A 19,862-nucleotide genomic window follows, 5' to 3' on the forward strand; every position below is an offset into this window, starting at 1 on the left:
GGCTTTTCCTATGAAATTTTGCCCCAAGATTTGTCTTCCCAAATGCCTAACTGCACAGACATGAATTATGATACATTTTGAGTGAAATACACAGTGCAAAAAAGGGGAGCAATTACCGTCTGAGGCCCATTGTTTTCTGTGGAATTTGAAACCATCTTTATCAGCGAGTTCCAAGATGGGTCAGCAGCATGAGGCCCGTTAAAGATGGGGCCTCCAGTACCATCTGTGATGGGGGCTACAGGAGGAATTATGGCATTCCCATACACAGAAAAAGGCATTCCCTGGGGGGAAGGAAAGGAACAGTCACAGGATGCTTTAATGAATGCCACTGCATGGCCAGCAGGATAAAAAGGAGCCAAGGAGGTCATTACCCCGACTTTTGGGAAGTCCATGTATCCTGCAGGGACAGGCTGATGGAATGTACCAGAAGGCGCTACGATGCCCGCGCTGTCTCTCTCCATGGCTTGGTGCGAGAAGACGCCTGGGTCGGACATGGGCCTGTGGATCATGTGGCTGCCCATGCCGCTGTGACACCAGTCCACTTTGTCTGCCAGCAGCACAGAGACACGGCATTAGCCACGGCACCCCTGCCCCTGCCAGCCCGCAGAGCTCAGCCCCCACCCGCTCCACAGCGCAGGAGCCCACGGCGTGCATGGACGGACAGATGGACGGATGGACAGCACCAGGAGTGCCACCTGCAGGGCCAGGAGCCCTGAGCTGCTGCCAGGAGTTTGGGACAGTTACCTGCAACCAGAGCGCTGCCCCTGCAACTTTCCTCCATTTCAACAGCAAAGCTGGAATTTGGGCTAACTCTCCCTCCTCCAAAAACCTCAGATCCTCCAAAAACCTCAATTCCTCGTGCCTTTGGTGCTGTGGAGAGGGTATGTACACTATGAAGACTATTTGCTCTACTTCACTACCATTCTTCCATTAATTACTTCATATTCTAAGGGACACAGAAGTATCTGTGCAAACCAAAACCAGGAAAGGACCAGCTGCAGATATGTGCTCATGTCCTAATTCTGTGAATTCATCAGAGGCAGCTTGGTATTGGGTGCTACAGTTCAAACTCCAGACATTCAAAAAATCCAATTTTCAAAACAAAACATTAAAAAAAATTATTTGGAGAAGGGGTACAGAAACATTTCTGAGGCACTCCAATACTCAAGTAGAGAAGAGCCAATCCCAAAGTGAACTGAAAATCAAAATGTTGAAGTCATTGACCGAAGCAGAAAGAAAGCAGCATCCCAAAAGCCAAGACAGGTACAACAGACAACTTTCACAGCTACACAAGGCAAATAATTAGTGAATTTCTAAAGCTTTATCTGGGAAAAGACCATCAGTGAAGTAAAAAAAGAGTTTGTATTTGGGGAAAAATGCCAGCACAGTCAGTCAATTAAAACCTTCAGCTGTCTGGACTCAGTCAAGGAGCAGAAGGGATTGCTCTGAACAGTGGAGCAGTTCCAGTCCCTGCAGGTTTTCCAGAGTAGACTGGATAAAGCCTTGAGCAATACAGGCAGAACTCATGGCAAACCCCATTTTGTGCAGGAGGCTGACAGGACATCCAGAGGTCCAATCCAACACAGCCTCAATATTCATACCCCCCCATCCCAAGCAAAAAAGCCCTAAAGAAATTAAAAATATAACTTCCCACAAAAAAAAAAAAAAAAAAAAAAAAAAAAAAAAACACGCAATTAATATGGAAGAAGTTAATCAGTCTCCCAGAAATTGCATCCAAGACTCCTGACAGGTTTATTAAGAAAAGCTGTAAGACCACTAACTGAAATTGTTAATAAAATCCAAAATACTAGATTCTATATGACTCCAGGAGAGCCAAGAGCCTTGTGCTAGTAGAAGGTGGACAGCTGAAAAGAATAAAGGAAACCCAAATGTGGATTTTTATCACTTTATAAAAGCACCATTCTCAGCACAAAAAGTTCTACCTTAGCTACAAATTAAATATTAACTCCTACCATACAAACAACCTCTTTATCAACAAGAAACTCCAGACAGTTATCTTGTGACACCTCCATTTCCCCTCTTCCTCAATTCCATGTTCCTCACTGTGTTCATGCCTGGAAGGCCTGTTTTTATTTTTCCTGCTCCTACTTGGGAGTACCAAATCTTCCTAGCCAGGACATTTCAGAATGCCCCAGGGCTTCAGAAACCTTGTTAAAACAATTAAGTGGACAGGAAGGCTAAGAGAAGTCCTTGTTCCAAAGCCTTTGGAAAGGACATTTCTGTGTTTTCAGGCACCCAACTTTGGCACGCTGCTGTGCTGAAGACAAACACAATGGTGTGATCAACTCAAGTGCACCTATAAACACCACATACCTTGACTGCCACCTATACCTTCGAAGGACCAGATCCCACTGTGGCCCACTGGAGCAGCCAAGTTGCTCCCAATTACAGAAGGAGTCGACGTTCCAGTTTGTCTAATGCGTGCAGACCGTTCAGTCCCAATGGGAACAGGAACTTTTCTGTCCTGAGAAACGTTACTGGGCTTTTCTGATCCCAAGGACACTGCTGAAGGGGTGGGAGAGGGTGCTCGTACTCCAGAGGACACAGACTGAGCAGGAGATTCTGCAAGGAGAGCAACAGGAGCACTTAGTGATGGCAGCTAGACCCTAAAAACCTGCCCTCCGTGTCCAACAACTGACAAGGGGAGCTGGTTAATGCAACATTCACCCACCTCATGATCATTTTATTTCCAGAGCAGAGATATTCACCACGATTTCACCCCTTATATAAAATGCTTATCATGCCCTGGTAGCTCAGCCACTGGAGGACACACACCACAAAACCTTAACTAAGCATCACTGCCTATCAGCAACAGAGGATTTGAGGATTATATTCTGAATCAGAGCTGAAATAAGCCCACATAAACCTGTCTTTGTTGGGTTTGTTTTTTCTTCTTCTTTTTGATTTGTTCCCTGGGGTTTGTCATTGTTTTTGCCAATAAAACACATTAACACGTTCCCTAAATAAGCCAGCACCCCACAGCTTATTTGTTTTCTGTCCAAAATCTCCTAACTGCTGGGGCCAATGGTAGAGGAGGAACAAGAACCTGCCCTAAGGATTTTATCCTGGAGCTTCTTATACAGTTCTGCCAGACAATTTTATTTATACAGCAGCTTCTCAGCAGCTCCCTGCTGACCAGAACTCACCATTTGATGCTGATGAACATGGAGGCAATAAACTAAGAGGGGAAAAATGCTGTCTGTTGAAATTAGCAGCTGCAGGCGCGCCGCCCAGCGGTGTCCCGGGCGCATAGATCTGCCCTCCCGACAGGTTCGAGGCAAAGGTCCCCAGGTGTGTAGAAGAAGGTGTTACAGAAGCATACGGAGAATCCATACTGACAATACCTATGAGAGAAAATGGGCACAAGTGACTCCCACAACTCCAACACTCCAGCAAGACATCCCTGGTAGCATGGAAATAGAAAGGAAAACTTTTATCCCACCCGTCTTTAGGGGCATGTGTTACAATTTTCCAAAGGCAACTGGAGCATTAAGCTTCACACTTCGCAAGTCTGTTCAGTGTGTGGCAGTTGTGCTGCACACCTAAATTGAGAATGATATCCCAAATAAAAGAATTATTGCTCCCTTCATGTCCTCTTCAATGAAGAAAGGGAAAAATAAAACCTTAGGGATCTCAGACTTACACACTTCTATATCTTAGGGGCATACAGGGCCCTAGTCAAAATGCTGACTAGCAACCAAGGTAAAAATATTAAAGCACCATCATATTCACAAAATAGGAAATAAAGTGCTACTGTATCTCTCAATCTATTAGCACCTCAGTGCTCCTACAAAAACAGGCAGAGATGGTCCAAACCATCTCTACTTTCTGGAAGCTCCATAACAGGTTCTGTGACAACCTCTTGGTTTCTGTTTTGGGCAGAAAGCAAAATGTCTTACTAAAAAATGCAGGCAGTCAAGGAAATTACATTTTTTGGATCAAATTTAATAATTAAGAGAAGACACCGCCTGTAAGTTACAAGTTCACTTTTTTACCACCCTAGAACTTGGAAGATGCTGCACATTTTTCTGCAGCCTCAGGACAAGGTATCACAAGCTGGAACAGTCACTATCTAGTACGGAAGGGGAGTGGAAATAAGAGTGTTTTATCATCTCAGCTATTGGGAGAGGAACAGACTGGAATGGCAAAAACCCTCTTATATCAAGCCCATTAACTGCCAAACAGTTACTAGATTTGACAGGGCACTTAAAATGAACTCCGCTTGGCTTAAACAACACAAGAACGGAACTGTATTACTATGGAACGGACACAAGCCAGAGGCTTACCTGAGGGACTTGGAGCTGGCCTCTGTAACGGTGGCCTAAAACCCGGGGCTTTGGAAGTATCAGACTGATGTAACTGATCTGAATTTGGCAAAAACGAGGACTTAGCTGAGAGCATGGACTCCGGTGTTGTCTGAGAGGAAACGACGGAGCCGCCCCAGAAGGCATGAGCAGACGTGGGGCTGTTCTCGAACAACGTACTAAAGGGCCCGAAAGGCAGGGTAGCACTGAAGTTGTTCCCCATGGGCTTGTTCGCCGCGTGGGCCGAATTCTGAGAAGCACTTTGTGTACTTAAGGTAGAAGGAAGCTGCACTGAAGAAGGAACGCTGTGGGGCCTTTTGATGTGGTTAACGTTGAGGACTGCGACGGGGGAGTTCTGCACGGGAGCTGGATTCTTAGGGACGCTGCCGGTGCCGTGGACAGGCGGTCTGATGGCTGGGGTTTCCATCTTGGCTGCGGGCTGAGCCGAGCCCATGGCTGGCTGGGACACGGGGTAGGTCATGGGAGCGCCACTCGTGCCGACTGCCGGAGCGGATGAGCTCGTCGCCGCTAAACTCGGAGGCACGACCATGCGAGGATCTGGTGCGGGAACCTGAGTTTGCTGGAGAGGGGGCCTGGCCTCTGGCAGAGGAGCTCCCGGGGGCTGCTGATGAGCAGGATGCACGGAGGAGCTGCCGGTCCCAGGATTGGGCTGCCTGCTGCCGGTCAAGCCGCCCGCATCCACGGCGGGCGGGCTCCCCGCGTCCGGCTCGGACGGAGGCGCGCCTTTGTTGGGAGAGGCGGCCGTGGCGCAGTCGGGAGGACTGCTCCTGGAGACGCCCGCCGGCTGCGCGGGAGGAGAGGGAGATGAGGGGGAGGATGCGGGGTAGTGTTCTTTGGCAGTAGGAGTCGGATATGTGGTGTTGGTGGGCGCCGTGCTCGTGTTGCTCGCCGTGGTCGTCACGGTGGTGGTGGTGGCGTTGCATGTCTTCACCACGGTGACGAACAGCTGCCTCCTCACCGAGGGGGAGCTCGGGTTGCCGCTCGCCGAAGATCCAGGCACAGTAGAAGCCACCGAAGTCGTCGTGGCCGTGGGGCTCGTCGTCAAAGAACTGGCTGCGTTGGCCTGAGCGCCGCCGCCGCTCTGGCTGCTGTGGCGAGGCACCATGTGAGGTTTGGGCGAGTTGGTCGCGCGGGCGGGGCTCAGCGGCCTGACAGGGAACGGGCCCCACGTGGACTGGGCCGGCGGGAAGGTGCCTCCGAAGTGCGTCATGGGCAGCCGCGGGGGACGGATCTGCTGGAACGTCTGAGCGGCCAGGAGCGCGTGTGCAAACTGCGGAGGAGGATACGCCAGCGGGAGGGAGACCTGGAAACCGGGCCGCACGTTGTTCACGGGGTTCTTGATGCCCTTGTGAGTGGATGCTGAGGAGATTGCAGGCACGGTGAGCGCGGAGGCCGTCTGAGATGTCGACGAAGCAGCTACGGTGGTCACTTTGATGCCCACGAGAGAACTGTTAGCAGCTGTAGTGGCGGCAGGTGTCGAGGACCCTATCTTGGAGTTTACAGTTGAGCTTTTCAAACGGTTCTTTGGAATAAGTTCATCGATTTCCTTGTCTGGATCCTTGATAAGAGCATTGATCAACTGCGTGGCCTGTCTGGTTGATTCTGTGCCACCCCTACAGAAAGGAAGGACAGGGAAAAGTGCATCCAAAGTATTTACACACATTATACACAAAGCCCTCCCACACAGGATCCAGCCGGTCTTCTATCACCCTAACGCAAACAGGAAAATAACTCTCTATTCAAAAACTGAGCCTAGCACAGTCCTGCTGCAGACAATTACTCAAGAAATTAGGTTTAAAATACTCCAAATCCCAAAAAGCTCAAAGGGATAAAATATTTGCTTCCCTAAATATTCTTTCATATTTCACCATGTATTAACAAGCCCAAACACAGAATCCCAACACTTATTTTCTCACAAGCCATCTTGTGTACCTGCTGCTGCTTGTACTGTTTCCCCACCCCTTTCCTCTCCCCTGCTTTCAAGGGATGTTCCAAGGAACAACCAGATCAAGCCTTTAATTTTCCTATGCAGACCAACTTTCTAAAAGGAGAAAATACCCACAAGACAGAGCCAATGCAGGATCCTGCTCACCCACCTTATGGTGATGATTCGGTCTCCAGTTTTATCCTTCTGTTTGTCAATGTCTATGTGTGCTCCCGTGCACTCACGGATCGCGTTGATGTTGCACCCTCCTCTACCAATAACTCTGGAAATCACAGTTGATGGGACAGAAACCTTCTTGGATCTACACACAAACAGAAACAATATTAAGTAGGAAACACTTGCATAGCAGAAAGCTGCGGGCAAGGTGGTCAAAAGAACACTGTATTTTCTAATTCAACTTAGGCAGCAGCAGCTCAAACCCACTAAGAAGGCCATTCAGTAACTCCAAGGAAGGCCACACAAAGACAGCACCAAAGGGGATTAGGGGAATTATTTTGCTTACCTTCTCACAACTTCCTTCCAGCCTTCTTCCCTTTTCTGACCACGTTTAGGACTAGCAATGGTAAGCTTTCCGTTTGGAGAAGAAAGGGGAGAAGGAGCTGATTTTGTGCAAGTAGACAAGGAATTACTTGTCACTTCATTAATAACTTCAGACAACCTGCAAAAGGAATTAAATGCTGTCATTATGTGGGGGAGGAAAAAAGGATGACTCGCACTTTGCATCTGTGGTCACAGGAACTCACTTGATGGATGACTTGCCAGGCATTGCTTTCCTCTCATCCTTTGGACAAGTGACGAGCACCGACGGTTGCTTTTTGTTGCTCTGTGTGTTGGTGACAGCTGTGGAGGAATGATTGTCACTCTTGTGGCTGCTGTTGCTATTGCTGCTCTCATCGCTGCAGCTGGAGATCCTCATATTGTCACTGTCACCACTCTCACTAGTGCTGCTGCTCTTGGATTCCCCATTCACTTTCTCAGGCTGGCTATAGGATATGGGAAGCTGATCATCAAATATAATCTGAACATTATCAGGGGTTACTTTGTTTTTCCTGTTTTTCCTCTTGGAGCTCGTGGTGGTGATGGTGTTATTCCTCTTCCCATGAGAGCCTGCTAACGTTGTCCAGGTTGCAGATATACCTATGGTAGTGGTGGTGGTAGCACTGGGAGGCTCCATTGGGACCTCGGGATCATCTGATATAAGAGGAAAAAAAAAGCAGGAGTAACTTAACTGGTTTGAGGAAACCTGAGTGTTTTGCTTTCCAAATCACACCTGTCCTATCAAAAAACTTTAGGACTAACTTTTTTGCAAAGCTCCAAGAAACACACAAAACCCTTGACTATGAGACATCCATAAATCTATTACAGATGTCATACCAGCTCATACCAAATTTCATTCTTTCCTTGGAATAATTGCAGTAATCACCTTCAGCTTTTAACTTCTCCTTCTCCTGAGCAGCTTGGAGTTCGAAATTCTCTTTATTTTTTGCTTCTATTTCTTCTAGTTTTCGCCTTTGTTCCTCTTTTTTCTTCCTCCTTTTCTCTTTTCTCTTCTCTCTTTTGGCAGCCAGAGCCAGTCTCCTGCTTTCTTCCCTTAACTACAAGTTAAGCACATGGAACAGCATTACAAGATGTCCCATGCATTTCAAGAAATCCAAATGCTTTTTATGTCCTTTGATTTTTCTGTTTTACTTCTATTACAGTACCATGGCTTTTAGTAAATTAGTAATTTTTTTTAATATTTAGGACACCAAATTTGGTTTAGACCTAAAATCCATATGAGTGTGACTAGAAAATGCCACATTCATTTTTTTTGACAAATCACATTCAGAAATCCTTCTTTTGGTACAGAGGAAATAGTTATATTGGCATTTCCTGATCCAATTACTCTGAACAACAACAAAGTCCAAAGATAACCTGAACAGCAAGATGCTCAGCTCTGGACACTCCAATTATGGTCATTACACACACTCCTGTATCCCAATAACTACTTTTACCAACCTTATCATCATGAAGGAACATGAATTAGGAATTTTAAGAGAGAAATATTCCCAGCTGCAACTCTTTGCACTTGCCTTCTCCAAGTCCAGTTCCTCTAGAAGAATGCTTGCATTTTTGTTGGCCTCTGCAGCCTGTCTATCTTTGGCTTGAACAATTGACTCCATGCACAGGTGGCACTTCTTCAGCATCTCCTGAAATGACAAAGTGCATTGAGAACAAAGTGCCAGTGTTCTCATTTCCTGCTGCTTCTCCCCAGAAATTCCAATGGGATTCGTGTTGTGGCTGAAAGCTGGTAGCCAATGAGCTGAAGAGAGGTCACATCACTGTCTCTGAGGCTGAGACACAGTACTGTTCCTTGTCAAGTGTTTCCTTGCCCCCAGCTTACCTTATCAGTGATGGTTGCAATGTATCTCATGCACTCCGAGTCTGAGGGGAACTGGTTCACCTCTTTCACCAGGTAACGCACCACTTTCACATGGCCCTGCAAAACACAGTGCAAGGGACAGCCCTTTCCATCAGACCAGCTGCCTCTGCCTTACTGAGAAACACTTCAGCCCAGCACTCCTTGCAAAGGACTGATTTCCAACCCCTCACCACATGAAACTCTCAATGCTTTTTCTGAGATCTTTCTCACCTTCTGAACTAGTGAGGCACATTTCTGCCACCAGAGAAGGCAAGTAATTACCTCTCATCAGGCTGCCCTTACTCCAGAAGTACTTGAAAAACTTCTGCCTTTTTAGGGCAGTTTTCAGATGCCCATCTCTAACAGCTTAACACCTACAGGCTTCTACAGTCATCTGCAATGTTTCCAGTACTGCATAACCTCAACTACACTCCCTTACTAACAGAAGCCATCTGTAGACTCAAATCAGGCTGAACTGCACTTTTTTTGACCAAAGTCCTCACCCTCTCTCGCTTAAGGAACCAATCCTATTTCCCCCCACTTCTATCACACAGAAACCCTGCAAATTTCACCCCCCACACACCAGAACCAGACTCACTTCACTGCCTATAAAGCAAATTGCAATTAGAATTGAACACAGGCATTACACAGGGGACACATGTACCTGTTTCTGAAGATTCAATGCCAAATACTCAAATTAACTGAGATATTATTAAATATGTAGCTTCTGTCAGTATGCTCTATTTCTAACAGCTATGTAGGGATGAACAGGACAATCCTGCTAAGAGAAAAGCTGAACTCCACCACCTACCTTTCGGAAGGCTGCCATGAGAGGAGTTATTTTCCTGTTATCAGCTGCATCCACGTCAGCTCCAGCCTGGACCAGCAGCTGGACCACATCAAGATGCCCCCCATTTGCTGCCAGCCACAGGGGAGTATTACCCTTCTTGTTCCGCACATCGATGTGAGCTCCCCTACAAACCAAACACATGCCATCAAAACCCTGCATTTAGGCAACAGGAAGCACTCTGACCCTTAAAAAAACTTCATTTGAGTCCTTGGGATAAATTAAATTATGTGACAGCAGTCAACAGACACACAGAACCTTTCCCATTTCTTGACCCCCTGCTGGCTATTTGGAAATATGATTGTACATGGGGACAATGGAGCGTAAACACAGCCACGTTTCCCTTCAAGCTGCTCACATGCCAACAGCATACCTGCTAATGAGGAGCTCACAGAACTTGTAGTGCCCCTTGTCTGCTGCAATGGTTAAAGCTGTGTCTCTAGATGAAGGGACTGGGGGAGCGTTGACATCTGCACCTTTGTCCAGCAGGACCCTGCCCACCTCTGCGTATCCCCCGGAGGCTGCTTCCATCAACGGAGTGAGACCGGTCTGGGACAAGCAGACAGAAGCCATTAGTGGGGGGAGAGTGGCTTACCTGAGACACAGTGCTTATCTGACTCACAAACACCATGGGTTACTGTTCTTATGCTTGTAAGCACCACATGATAAATCAACATTTATTTGAAGAAACACATTTTTTGATGAGCTTTGCAACCACCAAAATCTTACTCCTTAAATGCAGCCATTTTTTTTTCTATATGACATCTGGTTTAGTTAACTGGACTGGAGAACTGAACTAGAGAAATTGACTTGCACAAAGGCAAGAAAATCAGGTACCAATGCAGACACCATGACTTACAAGCACCTCCCTCTGGAGCCCCCTCCGGCTGTTTGCTCTTTACCTTGGCTCTGTGCTCCACGTTAGCTTTTCTATCAAGCAGCAGGCTGACCACCTCAGTTCTTCCCTGGAAACAGGCCAGAGTCAGAGCTGTATTCCTGTTGGTCTCGATCTGGGCATTTATATCAGAGCCCATGTCCAGTAACAGCTTGACAGCAGCAGTGTGCCCATTCATGGCTGCCAGCATCAAGGGAGAAATGCCCAATTTGCTACCAGTTCTGAAAGAGAAGAAAGAAACACAACTGTTTCAAAGGTTATTTCAGAAATGTGACTATAATAAACTAATGGAGGCAGAGAATTCACACACTGAAAAATCAGCTGCATACCAACTTCTACTGAACCTACAAAAGGTTCTGCACAGCAAGTATGGTTTTGGACAGGTGTTTCTATTTAAGAGACTCCACTTTTACTTTTAGACGGCTTCAAATTGAAGGGCATCTCTTATGAGGTGTGCTTATGACTTACAGCCTGTGCTTGGCCCTTTCCTTGTACCCCTGCAGCTCACACCTGAGCTGTTTTCTACCTCCCAACATATGCAAAAGCATGGCATAAATGCACACACACAGAGAAAACTACACAGGGAAAACACACACGCTTTCCTCACATAACTCACAAGCAAGCACACGAGATAAGGGCTGTGAAGGGAACTTGCCTGGAATTGATTTCTGCCCCAGCATTCAGCAGAATCTTGATAATGTTCACATAGCCACCCGAGGCGGCGAGGCTCAGAGGTGTGTAATCAGACACATTCCTGTGCTCCTTGTTTGCCCCTCGAGCTAGCAGCAACTCCACCACCTGCAGTGTTTCAACACACAACATCTGGTTTGCTCCCAAACTTGCAAATCTAGCCAACACAAATGCTTTTTAGACCTAAATGTTCTGTTGGAAGATGTCAATGGTAAGAAAGGCGCTTCAATCAGTTGCTTCGCTATACCCCTTGCCTTCATGAGGCCACACCTGTGTCCCCAAAGCCGCTGTAAAACTTCCTTTAAAAAAAAAATCTATCATGGCTGCTCATCAATCTACTAAATTCAACAGCAGACTAAGAAAAAGCAGATCTCCTCATGATTATTTCAGCCATCTTTAAAGCGTGCCAGACCCAGAGATTCAGTTTCAATATGGAATACAAAGTACTCCTGCTTTTTGTCCTCTCCTGCAGAGGACATGACCAGAAACTGAACTGTCTAGCAACTTAAAATCACAGTGTACACTGAGGTGAAAACCCATGATGTTACTTCCAGTGCAATATTACATTTGCTTCACTTTCAGGTTTTAAGCATTAAAAAAGTTTAGATCAGACCTGCACAATTCTCAATCAGAATGTTTTCCCATGAAATCACAGAACAAACACACTGTCAAACCCAAAATTTGGGCAGGAGGGTGTTCTGACATCATCTCTGCCACCCAAAGCTCAGCTTTTTCCAATTTCTTTCCCCAAAAACTCTAATGCTTATATATGTAACCCATTTGTGTCTAACTCCTGATTCTCAGCAAGAATACTCATGATAGTGTTCACTTTCATATCTACATTTAATTATGCTGATAAAAAGTCCCATAATGGGGCACTAATGACTGCATTCATGAGGACACCTGACAGCACCAGTCCAGTTATCAAGAGAAAAAGCAGTCTAGATTAGACATGTGGCAACGTGTAAATTGGAAAATGTGAAGCCCTTTGCACATTTTTAAAACACACATCCTGTGTGACTCTATCTTTTCTGGAAGATTCTTGTACTGTACTGACACAGTATGTCATTCACACACTGCATCTCAAGATGTAAGGTTTACTTCACCTCTTGCCTCCCTCCTGAACAAGCCAAAGACAAGGGAGTGTCCTTGGTTCTCTCAGACTGGGCTTCAATATCAGCTCCATTATCCAGTAAGATTTCCACAACCCCAACATGGCCGGCTGTAGCAGCCAAAATGAGCGGAGTAAACCCTGAAACAGCAAACATGACACGAGTTACAGCACCAGAAGAGCAAGCCTGAAGGTTTCACATCAAGTGTAGGTTTACTGGGGATTTATTTAGTGAGACACACAGGCAAAGCAGACACGGTTCACAGTGCCATGGTGAGACACCCACCTTTCTTGTCCCTGTGCTCAATGTTAGCTCCTCTCTCCAGCAGGGTTTGTACCAGTTCTTCATGGCCACCAGCACAAGCCAGCGTCAAGGCTGTGTCATGGTTACTCTCAGTCTAAACCAAACAGACACACACACAAGATAAATACTTGCTTTTTCAAGTACAGCCCCTGCTATAGCCAAAACATAACTGTACTCATGCCAAAGGAAAAGCTTCCATAAGCTAAGAGCGTGTTTATGGGTGCCCCCCTGACAGCTCTGTGCAAGTTCCTGACAGGATTCTACCTCTCAAGGCAGCTCTGCTGGGAGGTTTAAGAAGAAATCCTGACAAGAACTGAGATTCTTCAAGAACTGAGCTCTCATCTGTGCTCTGCTAACCAGATTAACCTCTTTACCACTGCTTGACTGTGACCTTTACATGGTATAATGAAGGTAAGAATTCTGTCTTTAATGCTTGGCACTCCAGCCAAAGGCTTTCAGAGCACAATCCAAGCCAAGTGTCACAAGCAACTAAGTAGCAAGGGCTGAGTTTCCAGAAGTTTCTTTCCTTTTCTCCCCAATGATCTCATGCCTTTGCTCTGCTCCATGCTGCCCAATCTCAGTCATGTTATGTATAGCCCAGAGCGGTGCATATGCCAGTCAGTATGTGTATGCTTTTTGCTGATGGCCAGCTAGCTCCAAGTCAAAATAGAGCTGCCTTTTTAACAGTTATTTTCATACAGAAAAGTCTTTCCCTTAGTGGAAATGAGAGCTTGAATTATTTCCTCTTGCTCAAAAAAAAAAAAAAAAATCACAGCAATTATTACTTTCAAGACTTTCACACATCCGTGATCTCTGGCAAACAACTTGGAAGCACAACTGAAAACTCTGTGTGCAATGCTTTAAGGATTATTTTTGTCTTAGGATACCAGGCCAGGAAACATTTAATTTCTGTCAGTAGGCAACTCTGCTGTTTCTCATAATGCCACTGACAACACAGGAATAAGAAATGCAAGTGTTTAGTCATTCAGAGACCTTTTTTTTTGTTCGGTGTGAGCACAGAGGAAAGTGGGTTGTGACTCTCGGGGGCGTTGCTCTGCCTATCCAAAAGCAGCAAACCCAGTCTCCAGAGCTCAATCCACTATACAGCAGAGCTGTTTGCCACCACTGAATTATTCAGGATGCAGGAAAAAGCAGCTTGGTGCATCTGTGGGAGTGGCAGGCTCACCTGGGCATCGATGTCTATAGCAGGGTAGATGGGCAGCATGGCTGAAGGAGAAATGATGGGACTCGGAGTTGGCGTCTGAGGTTGGGACACTGAGGTTGCAATGCTGTGGGTAGGAGTGTTTGACATTGCAGATGCTCTTCCACTCACTGCTGTTGGACAGAAGAACCACACTAAGTCAAAGCAAAATACTTCCCAATGTAATGTGACAATAAAGGGACAGTGGGATGAATTTCAACCGACAGATAGAACTCCTCAAAAACTGTTGTTTTCCACAAATATATGTATTCCACACATTGAGCCCAACCTTTGATCCTTTAACTCTCAGAATTTGAACTATGAAAAAGGTTTACTCCATTCAATCAAAGAAAGAGTTAAGTATCAGACTGACATGTATTCTAAAAGCCCACCAAAAGGTTTTTGGTTTTTTTTTAAACCCAAAGATCTTTCCTACAACAAATCAGCCATAATTTGGACCTGGAGCTCCATACCTTTGGAAGCAGGGCTGCAGACCAAGTCCAACCAACGGGTACCTATGCAATTTTTCTTAAAAGTTTTAATGTTTTCATGTAGAAGTCTGTTCAACCTTCACCCCCACCCCTCCATAAACATCACAAAAAAGCAACAGGGCAGGATGCTCACATAGCAGAATTTGCTGAAACCAGAGAAGTGGAAGCTTTGGAAGAGCAGGCTGCAGAGAGTTTGGTCCAGGTGTTAGGTAAGCAAAGGTAACACCAGTGACAGGGATAACAGTGTACGAACACAACACAGATAGCACCGACTGCCATGCCTCCCAAGGTTCATTCTGTGCAGGGCACCTTCAGGAGCGCACAGCAAACCCCAACACCCTTCTTCCTTTTCCTCACAACAACTCACTGCTTTTTCCCTGTCACCTCTCCAGTGTTTCTCCAGCTGTTTCTCAGGTGTAACAGCAAAGGAGAAGGTGAAGCAGCAGCACACACTTCTTTCCAGCTGACAAAAGCACTTTAAACTGCAAAATGGAACAGTTTCCAACTGATGCCACAAAACCTGTATCCTAACAGGCCCAGTTGTGTGCTCCCACCTCTGCAAGGCAGCTGTATTTTACACCCAGAACTAATTTAATTTCTGGACTTCCTACACAAAATTTCCTACCAAAGTCAGAATTCAGAATTCCAACCCACTTGACCTAGATCTTTGAGTGCCTTTGGAAAAGTTATCTCACAAATCACAGTAGGTATGGATTAAAATTAACATACTGAAGATGCGCCAAAATATTTTGACATAAGGTCAAAAACTGCATGTATTTTAGACAGCTTCTAAGAATTCCTAATCAAATCCCAAAAAGGAGACTGGGAAGCATCTTCACTATTACAGGAGACATTAGTAAATTCTCAGGCAAAAAAAAAAAAAAATCAAGTCAGTTAAGAAGGTCTCAGTTGAGATGAAGTCTACTTTTTACATTTGTAGTGAGGGAAGAAAAGGCAACCAAAACCCCAAATTACTGCCCCTCACCCCCAAAATACAAAACAAACCAACCCAAAAAAGAAAGACGTGCTCCAGCAATAATGCACAAATTTAGTTCAGATACCTACAGCACAGTTCACTGGACACAATATCCACTTTTATGGGTAATCACTTTGATTATATTTATTTCAACATCACCTGCGTGGAGTTCAAATTTCTAATGAACATGCTAAGGGCGATGAACAGAATTTTTATGGCACCCAAACTAAAATATTCAAAGTTTTCAATAACCCAAAAGGTTTTCAGAGCAGTCTGTAGCTCTGAGAGGAGTAACCAACTTGATTCTACATGCTAAAAGCACTGACACAAATATTTATCTCTGCACTCTGCTCCTTGCCCTACTCTAATGGCCTAAGGGCAAAGTGAACTCAAGTCTGTACCTCACCGTGGAAACTTCCTTATTTCATGCCTGGGATAACCAAGTCTTCCAAGTTAGGTCACTATTGGAATGTTTAGGATATACAAGACTTGGTATAGGAGCACCTACACCTTCATCAAGCTTCTTGGTCAGAAGACATCACCAAGCACCATTTGACTACTCCAGTTCCAGTCTTGGACATTTGCTGGGCTAGCAGACAATCAGTTTTGTGCTTACTGATATTTGGAACAGACCTGCTCTTCATCTTGATTTTCTTCTGTCCGTATCTCAACTGTCTCTTAGCTTGGATGAAAAGAGGACACCCTCAGAGCAGCTACCTCCTGCCCTGTGCCCACTGGCCTCACCAGAGTGACATGGCCTTGTAACCCCACTTCTGGTGGCCATCACATGTCCCACAAGTGCTGTCCTGTTGCGAGCACAGCATTGGTCTTATGCACTGATTCCTTATCTCCTGCACTGTCAACAGCAGACAGATAAAAACTGTTCCACACTACACAGCAATGAGGCAACACGAGGGACCGAATAAAAACATACTTTACAAGACATGTATGAGACATCTCAGCTTTTTCCAGCTGGTTTCAAGCCAGCTCTACAGACTTGTTCCACATCAGTTCCTTCTCTGCCCCCAATTCCTCTGTATCACCTCAGTTATTACAAACCATGTTGGTGCCACACAGGATTAAAATCACTCTAGAGCACTTGAGATGCAGAACATGCCTTGGACTGTAACAGTGCAGGTTATGTTCTGAATTCCAACACCAACACTGGGCTGCTGCTGTGCAAGAAGGGCTCCTTGGATGGGGCTGAGAACCACTGCACACCTGCAGTCCTGGTGGTTATTAGTCAACAGTGTGCAAGGCAGCCTAAGGCAGGCCAGCCCCATGTGAAACCAGCTCCTGCTCAGGCCCCAAGTGGGACACAACCTGATTTTCCTGGGATGCTGGCACTCTATTGTCGTTTGTTTTTCCAGTATTGAGTCTCTGTGAAAAGCTTACAGCTTGCTTTCTGACGTTTTAATTCAGACAGCTGCATTTCCAACTGACTCAACCCACAAGGGAGCTTCCAGGAATGCATTTTATCAAGAGCTTCAAGATTCCTGAAGTTCTTTGCAAAGCTCTGTGACTGGACACAATCCTTGGAATGGTTCCTACTTTGTAAAAACCTTGCTATTGAAAACAAGGTGATTTTTCTCCCTGGATCTTTACCACATCACTTAACAGATGCAATGTTTCCATACAAGCCTTACACAACTAACCCTAAAAAATACTTTTTATGTGCCTCACAGCAAGCAAAAAACTTGCCTGACATCTGAAGCTCAAGAGCAAACCTTTTGCTTGTCCTCAACTCCAGCAGGATCATAAAGGAGCCCAAAGGAAAAAATTAACTATTATTTACTAGTTAGCCATTGTTTTCAACTAATAAAGCACAGAGATGCACATTAAATCAAGTTTGCACAGTCAAGGTGAAGCTTTGTTTCTGCAACTCGTGCTGCAAACACAGCTCTGCAATGGAACTAAACTCAGGGCATCTCTGAAACAAGAATTTACATCTCTGAGAATACACTAGAAGCTTCTTTTAAAGCAGTACACGGAGTTATTGACCAAATATTTAGTGGCTACTTAAATGTTGTGTGTTACACTGAGCCCATTTCAGCTCCACATTTTAAACTGTGATTTGTGGACTCACTACAGGCTAGCACTGAAGTTCTGTACTCAGGCCTGTGTCTGTCCTTGCTAAAAAAAACTACCCTATAATCACAGGCACTTGACAGAAAACGAATTCAGACTTCGTTCCCAACTGCACGTGTGCACACACTACCAACAAGTGGGGCTCAGCAGAACCAGAATATTCCCTCCAATTCCCACTGGAAATACCTGACTGCCCAAAAAGGCACAAACAGGCATTCAGGTATGCAGCAGGTGACCTGGAATGACACCTGCTCAGGATGTGACATGTAGCTAAACAGGTCCCAAACGTCCTAACTCTAGGTTAACTTGTATTTAAACACAACTCAAGTGCATTGCACAGATTCTTTGTAAGTTACCAACAACTGCAAACATCCCACCTTTTAAATTCATGTTGTCCTGCATCCCAGCAGTTCCATGAGAGAAACTGTTACTGTCAGTACATGTTATATGTCATTTAATCTACTTTTTCATGCCTACATTTGTGTTTGTGTTTTCATCCACTCCCAATCTTTACACTTATGCTTCAATTCTAACATGAGATTTCCAGCAAAGAAGTTTTTGTCACCTTTAATGAAGCTTTGCCTGGACACAAGGTCACTCATCAGATGTCTCACCACAAAAGTGGTGTTCCAAGTGCTTTAAAAAATCACCACCTGGTAGTTTTAATCAGTTAGCACACCTTCCATGACTCTGTACTACTACTGTGCTCCAGCTCGGGCAGTACATGCAGGAACAGCTCTGGGCCAACACTTTCTCTGAGACCTGCCTTCCTCTGGCACACATCCCTCATGCCAACAGCTTTGCAAAGCAGACTTGTTCAGATGGACAGCACTTGTAAAAATGACAGTGCATCAGCTTAACCAAGAGCATCTGGTACCTTTTCATCAAGTGACCTTTTTTTAAGACTGTGTCCTACCAGTTCACCTGTGTTCAGCTAAGGGGTATTTCAATGATTGCTTTAGCATGGAAAGGGTTCAGATGAAGCACAACTGAGTGAGGTGTAAACTAAAACAGCAGTGACAACTCTCATTTAAAACCTGCTTCATTCTCCTGTTTTACTGCTTAAGGCCTTAGAGCATTCATGTCACCGGGCAGAGAATTCTCTGAAGCAATGACAAGAGTTTGGTAAGGCTAAACATGCTTTCTGCTGGCAGCCATTTTTATGAGGAGATGTTTCAGAAAGTCATAGGATTATCACCTTTTTTTTTCCCAAGCAGAAATAAAAGCTTCCAATAAGTAGACTACATAAGGCCAAGTGGAGCAGCTCTTATTCTGAAGATAAACCCACGGGTCCCTCACACTTTAGAGGCTACTTGTGGTGCTACAGCTGCTCAGCCTACTGCAAGTCAGCTCTCAGCTAGCCCAAAGCACTACCCAGCACCATCATGGTGCTATTCCTGAGCTACAATCAGGCCACATAAACTTTAATACACCCTTCCCCAAACCATGACGAGTTTAAAACACCACTCCGCCATACCAACCTGACCAACAGGCACAGCTCAGCTCACCCTGCAAACTGAAAAGTTAAAAGCTACTTTTCCCAACTCCTTGAGACAGGGATCAGAGGACGAGTGGTGCTTGCCATAGAGCTCGTGGGAATACACAAACACACACACACACACACACACACACATAAAAAGAAGTGGACATACCCTCAACTGGTCAAGCAAATATTATACCTGCTCATAACAATGTAAACCCACCTGCCATGATGTCATCCAGCGTGTCATTGAGCGTCTGAGCAGGGCTGGCTACCATTAACCCTTGCTGTGTTTCTGTCAGTATTCCTTGCCCCAGCCCTGCTAGTTGTGCTTGGCCCAGCACTGGCTGTCCAACTATAACACCTTGGAGTTCTGTAAGATTTGCGATGGACCCTGGAGGTAAGGAACCTGCTGCCAGAGGCAAAGCTTGTGGCATGGCCAGAGGCTGAACTGGTGCAAAACCCGTCTGCGCAGCAGCTTGCTGAGGGTCATCCTTGAGCAAGATGGGGTCCACTTGCTGCAATCGTGCATAGTCTCCCTCTGAGAGTTGTTCTCCTACCCCAACTGGAGTCAGTAGTCCCAGATGCTGGCAAGACTGTTGCTGCTGCTGCTGCTGCTGGAGCTGAATTCTTTGCGCTTTTACCTCTAGATATTGCTTTTTTAGCTGCTGTTGAGTTTTCAGCTGTAACTCCCGCTCCACTTTCTGCAGTTCCTCTAAAATCTTTTGTTTCTTCTGAATTTGCTCCTCTCTCGTTTTGTTCAGCTCCTCAATCTTCTCTTTGGTGAGCTGGTCGGCGTGTGCCAATTCCAGGGACTGCAGCTGAGCGTTCTTCTCTATGGCTTCTTTTATCCTCTGCTCCAGCTCTGTCAACTTGCCCTGGGCCTCTTCTACAATGCTCTCTGGAGACTGATTGGTGATGTAACCCTGTACATCCTGGTTGTTTGTTGGCAAATGACTGCTGGACTTTTGTTTAGAAGCAGCTGTGTGAAAAAGAAACCCCCTCAGAAGCAATGGAAGTGCATACCAACGGCATCCTCATTACAGAGCTACTGCTGGGCCGCTGCGTGGCACGGCACCCGTGGGAG

General features: G+C 45.6%; 1 protein-coding gene across 4 annotated transcripts in view; it reads right to left on the reverse strand.

The window, feature by feature from the left end:
• ANKRD17 (ankyrin repeat domain 17) overlaps positions 1 to 19,862 on the reverse strand; it is a 68,626-nt gene that overhangs the window by 1,377 nt on the left and 47,387 nt on the right. The window contains exons 15-33 of one of the 4 annotated variants that reach the window (XM_059469903.1): positions 18,999 to 19,757; positions 13,726 to 13,871; positions 12,522 to 12,633; positions 12,231 to 12,376; positions 11,090 to 11,232; positions 10,442 to 10,655; positions 9,913 to 10,088; positions 9,504 to 9,666; positions 8,675 to 8,770; positions 8,364 to 8,480; positions 7,676 to 7,886; positions 7,035 to 7,482; positions 6,794 to 6,949; positions 6,443 to 6,592; positions 4,308 to 5,959; positions 3,168 to 3,365; positions 2,335 to 2,583; positions 372 to 547; positions 117 to 281 (exon numbers count right to left, since the gene is read on the reverse strand). In XM_059469903.1, coding sequence (XP_059325886.1) covers positions 117 to 281; positions 372 to 547; positions 2,335 to 2,583; positions 3,168 to 3,365; positions 4,308 to 5,959; positions 6,443 to 6,592; positions 6,794 to 6,949; positions 7,035 to 7,482; positions 7,676 to 7,886; positions 8,364 to 8,480; positions 8,675 to 8,770; positions 9,504 to 9,666; positions 9,913 to 10,088; positions 10,442 to 10,655; positions 11,090 to 11,232; positions 12,231 to 12,376; positions 12,522 to 12,633; positions 13,726 to 13,871; positions 18,999 to 19,757 — 5,477 coding nt within the window. Of the gene's footprint in view, positions 1 to 116; positions 282 to 371; positions 548 to 2,334; positions 2,584 to 3,167; positions 3,366 to 4,307; positions 5,960 to 6,442; positions 6,593 to 6,793; positions 6,950 to 7,034; positions 7,483 to 7,675; positions 7,887 to 8,363; positions 8,481 to 8,674; positions 8,771 to 9,503; positions 9,667 to 9,912; positions 10,089 to 10,441; positions 10,656 to 11,089; positions 11,233 to 12,230; positions 12,377 to 12,521; positions 12,634 to 13,725; positions 13,875 to 18,998; positions 19,758 to 19,862 lie in introns of all 4 variants that reach the window. The other 3 variants (XM_059469902.1, XM_059469905.1, XM_059469904.1) reach the window with 3 other exon arrangements.

Source organism: Ammospiza nelsoni, chromosome 4, assembly GCF_027579445.1.
Source record: "Ammospiza nelsoni isolate bAmmNel1 chromosome 4, bAmmNel1.pri, whole genome shotgun sequence".
In the NCBI taxonomy this organism is placed as follows: domain Eukaryota; kingdom Metazoa; phylum Chordata; class Aves; order Passeriformes; family Passerellidae; genus Ammospiza; species Ammospiza nelsoni.